Source organism: Odocoileus virginianus, chromosome 5 (genome assembly GCF_023699985.2).
Source record: "Odocoileus virginianus isolate 20LAN1187 ecotype Illinois chromosome 5, Ovbor_1.2, whole genome shotgun sequence".
NCBI classification, from domain to species: Eukaryota; Metazoa; Chordata; class Mammalia; order Artiodactyla; family Cervidae; genus Odocoileus; species Odocoileus virginianus.
The window spans coordinates 20,391,651-20,401,302 of NC_069678.1; the positions used below are offsets into that span (position 1 = coordinate 20,391,651).

The 9,652-nt window shown below is 40.9% G+C and overlaps 1 protein-coding gene across 2 annotated transcripts; it reads left to right on the top strand.

Annotated features, from left to right (window-relative positions):
• Window positions 1-578: 578 nt before the first annotated feature.
• On the top strand, window positions 579-7,423 carry RGS4 (regulator of G protein signaling 4). Of its 2 annotated transcripts, XM_020903387.2 has the most exons (5): window positions 579-739; window positions 3,567-3,671; window positions 3,992-4,053; window positions 4,616-4,782; window positions 5,172-7,423. In XM_020903387.2, the coding sequence occupies exons 1-5, from the start codon at window positions 696-698 to the stop codon at window positions 5,409-5,411; spliced, it is 618 nt and encodes a 205-aa protein (XP_020759046.1). In that variant the 5' UTR covers window positions 579-695; the 3' UTR covers window positions 5,412-7,423. The 2 variants fall into 2 exon arrangements, with proteins under 2 accessions (XP_020759046.1, XP_020759047.1); XM_020903388.2 differs by lacking the exon at window positions 4,616-4,782 and having other exon boundaries at window positions 5,172-5,346.
• The last annotated feature ends 2,229 nt before the right edge of the window (window positions 7,424-9,652 follow it).

The window sequence follows — 9,652 nt, forward strand, 5'->3', positions numbered from 1 at the left end:
AGGCGTGTAACTGCTTGTCTTCCAGCTATTCCTTCCCCACATCCCTGTGTGGATGTGACAACCTAGAAAGCAATTTCTGCAAATCTCTGCCTGGAAACAGTGATTCTGCCCGCACCCTTTTGGAAACAGTGAGGATCAGATTTTGGATCATGGATGGTATGATACTTCTAACCCGAAAAAGAAGGACGTTAAAAGTAAGCCCCAAAGTAAGCCCATAAACTCTTGCTGGCCCATTTCCTTCCAGGAGGCAAATTTCCTTGACATTGTTTTTATAGACAAATGAATAAACCCGTGTTTTGAAGCGTTGTACACTTCTTATTTCCTTTCCTGGAAGTTTGAGACCTGAGACAGCCTTAGAGACAGTAAGCAAGTTTATATTTTCTGTATGTCTATTTTGCAGGAGGATTTTTCTGCTCGTTCACTTTGCATTGTTGCGTCAGTCCTTTCTTCCTTATCTCTTGCAGAGGATGGAGAGCCAGAAGGAGGCTGAGAGGAGCTGGTATTACAGACCTGCTATCTGATTGGCTGGACGGTCGCTGCTGGGCTATAAAAGAGACCCCTACAGGCTTGGGAGGGAGACGCTCAGAGGATTCTGACAGTATCTTTACCGGAGAAAAGGCGAAGTGCGCTCAGAACAGAAGCCACAGCTCCTCCTGCGGCACTTCTTTCCTGTCGTGAATCCCACACTACACAAGATGTGCAAAGGACTTGCGGGTCTGCCGGCTTCTTGCTTAAGGAGGTAAGATTATTTTCAGCCATTGAACCAGACTGTGTTAAACTTTCAAATAGACTGTAAGTTATTTGCATGTTCTACTTACTAACCTGGTTCTTTGGATTTAGAAACAATGTGATGCAGAAATCTTCGACCTCCTAGCTTTCCTTTAAAACTAGCAAGAAATTGTGACTTAGGAAGTGTTCACTCCAGATTTTGGCATCCTATATGTTGTTTTCTATGACCTTGATTTTGAAGACTCTTCTAATCCTCTAACCAAGCTAGTTCTTATTAAGGACTGATATGAGGTTTTGGACTATGAACAGTGGTCTATAATATTGCTACCTGTGATTACTGCTATTTGACTATCACTGAGGCACATGGAATCATGGGTCTGGGCTTTCTGATGGTATATTAAATCTCACTTTGGGGAGGATGTTCCAGACTGAAGTTTAGCTACATCACCAGAAAGGCACTGTGCTCTTTGTGTGATGCTCCAGTATCTTTCACTCTGTTCTTCAAAGCAAATGCTACAGTAAGATAAGAGTCTCAAAACTAGATCTCCCTTATCTCTTTCCCTAGTCTAGTTCTGGAAATGCCATGTGGTTGTCAAGTACTGATCATAACCAATCAGCTAAGGGTTCTGTGGAAAGTCTCACCTTAAAGACATTGTTTTATCAATTTAGTGTCTCTTGATTAGTAAACAAACTTAAAGATGTGCAGCTGCTCCTATGTCTTTGCCTTTGTCAAAAAAAGTACTAATAAATGCTTTCATAGGATGTTCATATATTAGCTAGCTGAAAAAATACAAAACTAATGTCTTTTACATGACTTAACCTTAAAGTTAAAGGTATAAAGTCATTTTGTAGGTGTACTTCCCCTTTTCATGTTCCTCTGCAAATAGAAATCACCTTAAATTTTAACTTAGAATTATCTCAGAAAGCACACTTTTTAATACAATCCTAAAGAGTTTACCTCCTGTCATTTAGCAACACGAAAAAAAATGTTCTTTTTCCCCCATTCTTTTGTGGCTGCTTTCAAATGAAGCAGGAGGATCTGGCAGAGAGTGCTTATGAAAACAGTGGCTCTGACCTTCATCATTAATTTCCTGAATGGAATAGAGCAAATCAATCCAAGCTTCAGTTACTCAGATATAAAATTAATCATGCAAAACACAGGAATGTCAGGTGAAAGTTTTGCTCTGGTAAATATTTTAGGAGACAGATGAGTAATTGCCCTAAAGCTTTACTCTCAGGAGCTAAGAGGCTAACCTGGCAGGTAAAGTGTGTGTCAGCAGGGGGCGCTGCTCTCCCCTCTGCTCACTGCTGGACTGTGAATCATCTTATCCAGCACCTTCATTCTCACACTGGTGCCCGAGGCTCCGGAGGGGACGGGAAAGGCTCAAGGTCACATAGGTGGTGGGTGGTGGAGTGCAGATCACATCTAGATTTCTTACTTCTGAGGTCGCTGGAGTCATTTTGGTTTTTATTTCTTTGGTTCTATTGTGTTATAAGGACAAGTGCAATGTTCTTGCTAAGCATACTTCCAGGTCTTCATGAAATGTCTCTGTGTTGGTCAATAACTGTCAGATCTCAGCCAGACCTGGCACATGGAAATATGAGATCGCAATATGCTTACATCATCACCTTAGGCTTCATGCTTAGGTTTTGCTATTGTGAAGAAAGACTTTGTATCCCATGAGCAGTGGAGGGACCAGAGAAAGGAGAACAATCTTGGGGTGGGGGAAGAAAAAATACTGTTTTAAGGGCAACACAAGAACATAATGGATTTCAAACTTCCTGGAGAAATGCACATAGCTAAGGCACTAATATATTAGTAGCCATCCTAAAATGTCCTTTTATCCTCATGGCTTTATTTTCCTCTCTCTAAGTAGAGACATCTAGTCATTCAATTAGTCATTCATTTCTTTCAAAATGACATTTTTCACTTTAGAACCATGTCTCCGCTTTTGTAGAAAAGGAGATCCAAGCAAAAGAACAAACAAAGAGTGAGCAAGTTGAGCTAAAAGCTTATTAGAGGCCCCCCTTTTTTAGTAAGTCGTGTGCACTGCCATGCCCTAGCTACCTCTTAAACAGTGGCCATAACCTGGAGGCTTTGCTCTAGTCACGAGCTTCAGAGACGACTCTTACACACTTCTCCTTGTCATTGTTTTCCAGTCCCAGTGTCCTTTATTGTATAAATATCCTTAGAGTGTAGATATTTCAAGGGAAAGCAGGAGAGTCTTTACAGCAAGCCTGCAGGAGATCAGGTTTCAGCCTGAGCTTTTGTGTTAACCCCCTCAGCCCCTCCTGCTCTCTGCTGGAGCCGCTCGCATCCCTGTATATCCCATCACGTAACTTGCTCACCACATTCAGGCTGAAATGGAACAAACCTTTAATTCCTGAGGTGCTGCTCCATTCCTTTCCTAACAATGAGGCAGATGGAAATAGCAACCACCCTCCAGAAGGTGGCATGCAACAACCAGATGCCATATTTCACGGTTCCCTGCTCTTCAATTTCTAAAACTTAGAAAACCGTCAAGTTTTCATGATGTTTCTACTGAAGATACCTAAGTGTTCCATTGGTCAAAATGACAGGGTTACAGGTGGACTGAAGGGTCAGAAATCCAGTTACTGATGAAGGAGGCTCAGCTCCAAGTTTTGCAGTGAGTCATAGGAAGAAGCAGAGGTGGAATCTCCTTTTCCTGAGAGTTTCTGCCAGCCTCAACTCCTATTTCCTAAATAAACTGCCTCTGCCTCTTTACTAGTAATGGACCCTTTGAACTGTCCCATTAAGCTATCTTTTTAAAAGAACTGAGTGTCATTATTCTGTTTCCCCCCCTTCTCGTGTGCAGTGCCAAAGATATGAAGCATCGGCTAGGTTTCCTGCTGCAGAAGTCAGATTCCTGTGAACATAATTCTTCACACAGCAAGAAGGACAAAGTGGTGATTTGCCAGAGGTAAGAGAAAAGGCTTTGGTGAAGAGCCACTGAATATTAACTATCTGATGACAGAGATGCTCTGTGAGGGAAAAAGAAGCTATGTGTCCCTAGTTAACCTAGATTTGGATCATGAAGGCCTTCTTCATGGATCTTCTTCACGAAGATCATGATTGCATTTGAAATTTCCATACATCTAGTGGAAAGATTGCCCTATTCAACAACAGGTCTCATTGTTATGATGAAAAATAAAATCTCTGCATTTTATTCAAAATTGTACATGTTTTGCCCCTATTTTATACCTTAGCATTCAAATTATTCTTTTTCTCTAATGTCTTTAGGGTGAGCCATGAGGAAGTAAAAAAATGGGCTGAATCACTGGAAAACCTGATAAGTCATGAATGTAAGTATGACAGCTTCCCACCATCCACCACTCCCCAAGATGAAGATAAAGCATGCTGGATAGACATATTACACTTGATATGATAGGAATTGCAGAAAGGCTTGGGTTTTTCCTAAATTTCAGACTCAGAAAAATTAGTCCCTTTAAAATTTTTCCCCTAGATCTTTATGATATACAATGGAAAGCTCATACATAGTCCATGTGGAAAACCATCTTTCTCACCACATCAAAAAAGGGCAGAGGAAAAACTCCAAATAGTTAGATTTTTTTCAGAATTGACCTCAGTTTCTCTTCCCAAACTCACTTTGGCAACTAAGGGCAGCATAGATATCTCAGAAGCATAAAATGTTCCCGAAAGAAACTTCAAACCATGAGCAAGAAACACTCGGTATAAATGTTATCCAGCAGATATCAAACAATGAAATTATCTGACCCTCAGTAATCCCTCCAACAGAGGCGATAGGGAACTATTTGAATCAATGCTTTGTTCCCTCAAGTACCCCAGCTTTATACAGTGTCCACCAGTGTGATGACAGCTCTGGTTCTTTCTCCTCTGTCACAGGTGGGCTGGCAGCTTTCAAAGCTTTCTTGAAGTCTGAGTACAGTGAGGAGAACATTGACTTCTGGATCAGCTGTGAAGAATACAAGAAAATCAAATCACCCTCTAAACTAAGTCCCAAGGCCAAAAAGATCTATAATGAATTCATCTCAGTCCAGGCAACCAAAGAGGTAGGTATACATGGAAGAGAACTGTATCGATCTTAAAGAATCCTTCTAGACATTCAGTAACATGGATCCTTAGATGATGTGATTTAAAGCTGCGGCAGTGGAGCTGGTTGTTATAATCTTGACTGCCTCAAATAATTTTGTTAAGTAAAAAGCTCTTCATCTAGATGACTAAGATTATCTCCATTCATGCATTTTTTTTGAATGAATCTTCCCAGTTTATTAGAAATAATGGGAGTTATTTCCTTGGGTTCTCTCATATGTGCCAGGGTGGAGCCAAGTGTCCTTTTATTCACTCCTGAGGTATAGAGGGTGTGCCCTCGTACAAAGCTCACAACCTCCCATCCTTACGGGGTAAAACGTGTAACGGACCTTTGGCCTCTGCCCCCCAGGTAAACCTGGACTCTTGCACCAGGGAGGAGACGAGCCGGAACATGCTGGAGCCCACGATAACTTGCTTCGATGAGGCTCAGAAGAAGATTTTCAACCTGATGGAAAAGGATTCATACCGCCGCTTCCTCAAATCTCGATTCTACCTTGACTTGGTCAGCCTTTCCAGCTGTGGGTCAGAGAAGCAGAAAGGAGCAAAGAGCTCCACGGACTGCCCTTCCCTGGTCCGCCAGTGTGCCTAGCTCTCACTCAGCAGTGGGAGGCTGAGATGCCAAGACTCTGTGCCCAGAAAACCTGAGGCCACATGTTGACCTTCATTAAGCACCAGTGCTTTTTCCACCTTGCAGTCTAGTGTTCACGCTGCTGGCTATGTGTGAGTCACTCCCATAAAAAAACTAGGTTACATTTTGGTGTTCATCAGGGCAGGACCTCATCCCACTCCAGTTGTCTCAGATTTCTTTTCCTGTGCCATGTGAGCAGATATCTGGATAATGGCCTTGTGGGTCTGGATTCAAAGACTTGGCCATTCTCTCCTGCCAACAGTGTGACCTCAGATTGGTTGGTGAGCAGTTGGTACATGTCACGTGACATCCACAGGCACATGTGTTCTGTTAACCAGTCTTGAGATGTTTAGATGGGGTTGATCTGTTTTATGTATCTCTGTGTGTGCATGTGTGTGTGTATATATGTATATGTATATATACACATATATATATACATACCTGCAACCTGTATATATGTATGCATGTATACATACATATATATTTCTGCAAGAATAGACAAGAGAGACCCTAGGTGCTCATAACTAGACTCTGTGAACATACTTACATGCATGTTCTGACCCCCTGTCTTTCACTCTGCAACTGAACAGGGCAAAATAAACCAGCTGCCCTGCAGGCTACAAAAGGAATGCTAACCTGTGGAAAGTTGATTCTGTAAAACTCCGTGAGTCTTGCTGGAGAAGCATGGACTTCATGCTTCATTTAACCACCGACAGCTTCCAAGTTGGATAGTATTCTAAGGAGCGAACATAAAAAGTGTTGTGCCTGTTTGACACAGTGCTGTCTTTGGCTGGCTGTCACTAGCGGCACTTTTGAGCCACCAGGCTGCTGGCCTCCCCTTCTTTGCCTGGGTGCTTGATGCATGATAGCAGCCAGGTTGGTGTGGAGTTGGAGGAGGAGTTCATTCATTCAGTTCATGAATGAAGAAACATAGGTAAAGCCTTGCCAGCTCTACCTGCTATAGGATGCTGGTTTAGTACGGGCACAGAATTTAAAGGTTAATGTTCTTATCCCCTACTCTTTTTTCCTCTCTTGATTAAGGTGCTCTTCTCATTTTGTTTTTCCCTGAGAACTTTAGCCATTAGATGAGGCTCCTTAATTCATTGCGGTTGTTTTTCCTCCCCCATAATGGCTCTAGGCTATATACTTGTTCCTTATAAACCAGCATCAGGGGAAAGATTACATTTTATAAGGGGTGGACATGTTTTCACAAACTGAAAAGCCCGCATAAATTTCTCTTTTGAAGATGGAATCTGGCTCATTGAATCCCAAACATCAGGACTAACAGGGGCTGAAAGCATTTCATTTTAGTCTCTGAGATGAAATGAGAGAGAAAAGGGATTAAAAAAAAAAGGATATCAATTTTAAACTACTGTTTAGAATTTTCCAAGGCACATGAAATACTTGAAAATGTCTCATTTATGTTATTTATGATGTTTTGTATAATGTTTTTATTATTGTATTGTTTTATAAACGGAGGTGCAAGATATCACCTGAATTATTAATGAATGGCCAGGAAGTAATTTTCTTCTCATTCTTCTAAAATTACTGCCTTTGAAGTGCACACATATGCATGCATGAACACTGCACTGATTCTTCCAGTATAACTTACAAACATGGACACATTTGTGATTTTTAAGCCGATAGACTGGGCTGTAAAATGAAGACATTGGAGTGTGTGTATAGAAGTCTCTTGTATTAAATTTATAGGTTTGCTCAACTGTACCCTTTCTGTATCTCTAGCAGTTTTGCTTTCCGTGCCTCCAGAGTTCCTCATCAGTGCCTCTTTCTGTTATACACATTTCCACACTTTGTCTCTAATTAACTCCAGGATCCAAATATGTAACTCTATTGGTCTTGCCCTATTAGAACTGTCATGATTTTCAGATTGTATCTGGACTCACAGACTGCTGTCTCACCAATAGGTCTGGAAGGTCATTCTGAATGAGAAGTAAATTATTTTATGTAATACATTTCTCAAGTGTGTTTTTCCATTGCATTTCCTCCTTATTTCATCACTATTTGGCATGCTGAGCTTACCTGCTCATGGTCCACGGACAGAATACTCCTTCCATGTGCATGCCTATTTTTATCATCGTGTGCTTTAGTGGCCTCAGAGTAGATACTTCCAGTGAAACACACACAACTTAATAATAAGGGTAAATAAATACTTCATGCAAAACTATCTGCTTGCAAACACATTAATGATCCACAGAGACATGTTATGAGAAATAGTAGCAGAGTGTGGGGCGAGTGTAGAAAATGGCTAATAGCCAGGTTTTTCTCTCTCCCATGCCAGCTCTGGGAGAGAAAGTGGGAAATGAGAATTGTATATGTCTTGGTTCCTGCCGCTGCTCTGTCTGCCTTTATTCACAGAACTGAGGCAGTCTTGGCTTCAGAGACTTTGCTGAGCAGATTTGGCGGCTTACTTGCAGGTCCTCAGTAAGTTCTCAAGGGATAGAGTTCACCGCCCATAGCAACAGTGGTTCTCCCTTCGTTTCCAGCCTGACTGAGAGAAGAGGGAAGCAGGAGGAGGCTGAGGAGGAGCTGGCAGGCCACAGATGCCTGATAAATGCACCCCTGCCAAAACTGTCAAAATGCTTTTTTTCCTTGACACATTCTTTTCCTAGGAAAAACGTCACAGAGCATTCACATGTACAGTCATAGGTGTCGTCGGGAGACCTCCACCACCCCTACCTCTCTCATGCTTACAAGGTGTTAGGGACAAAGGGTCTTATGCTATTTTGAGGAATAGATCCTCAAGGATCCAATGAAAACAATGAATTGTGTACTAAGAAAAATACACAAAGAAATCCAAACTCCTCATAAATATTTAAAGGAAACTCTTGCAACTCCAAAATGCACAAAGCTGCCAACATTCTCACACACTCTAGGTGTGTCAGACTCTCACAGAGAGTGTGAGGTTGCAGTTCATACAACTCAACATCAAAGAGAGAAAAAAACAACCCAATTAAAAAATAGGTTGTGACAGAGTCCCTGTTTGGCAGAACACAACAAAATTTTGTAAAGCGATAATCTTTCAATTAAAAAATAAAGTGGCAAAAACCCCACACTCACATACACACACACGCACACACACAGTGTCTAAAATAATAAGCTGTGGATCTGAGCAGATATTCTCCAAAGAAGACATACAGATGGCCAATAGACCCATGAAAAGACGCTCAACATCACTCATGATCAAGAAGATGCACATCAAAACCATGAGAGATCACCTCACACCTGTCAAAATGGCTATTATCAAAAAGGTAACAGTTTTGGTGAGGATATGGAGAAAATGGAATCCTCATGTACTGTTGGTGGGAATGTAAATTAGTATAGCCAAAATGGAAGACAGTATGGAGGTTTCTCAAAGAATTAAAAATGGAACTACTATACAATCCAGCAATTCCACTTTTGGGTATTTTCTAGAGAAAAAAAAAAAAGAAACCACTAATTTGAAAATAACGTATGAAGCTCTATATTCATTGCAGCACTATTAACAATAGTCAAGATATGGAAGCAACCTAAGTGTCCATTAATGAATGAATGGGTAAAGAAGATTTGGTGTATAAATACACAGTGGAATATTACTCAGACATAAGGAAGAATGAAATGTTGGCATTTGCAGCAACATGGATAGACCTAGGGGGTACTATATTAAGTGAAATAAGTCAGACAGAAAAAAGCAATTTCACTTATTTGTGGAACCTAAAAAACAAACAACAACAGAAGAACAAAAACAGAGTAAATGGGTGAACATAACAAAATAAAATAGAGTTATAAGTGCAGAGAACAAACAAGTGGTTGTCACGGGAGAGGGTGGTTGGGAGATGACTAATACAGGTGAGGGAGATTAGGAGATACCAATTTCCAGCTACCAAATAAATGAGTCATGATTTAGTCATGGGGATGAAATACACAGTGTAGGGAATATAGTCAAGAATAATTAATATTTTTGTATGGTGACAAAGTTGGTCAAAATGTACAAACTTTCAGTTATAAGATAAATAAATACTAGAGATATAATGTGTGTACATGCTAAGTTGCTTCAGTTGTGTTCAACTCTTTGCAACCCTATGGACTGCGGCCCATCGGGCTTCTCTGTACATGGGATTCTCCAATCAAGAATTCTGAAGTCAGGCAGATTGATTCCTCCAGTTCCATTCTTCTTTCTCAGGATTACTTTGGCTATTCGAGGT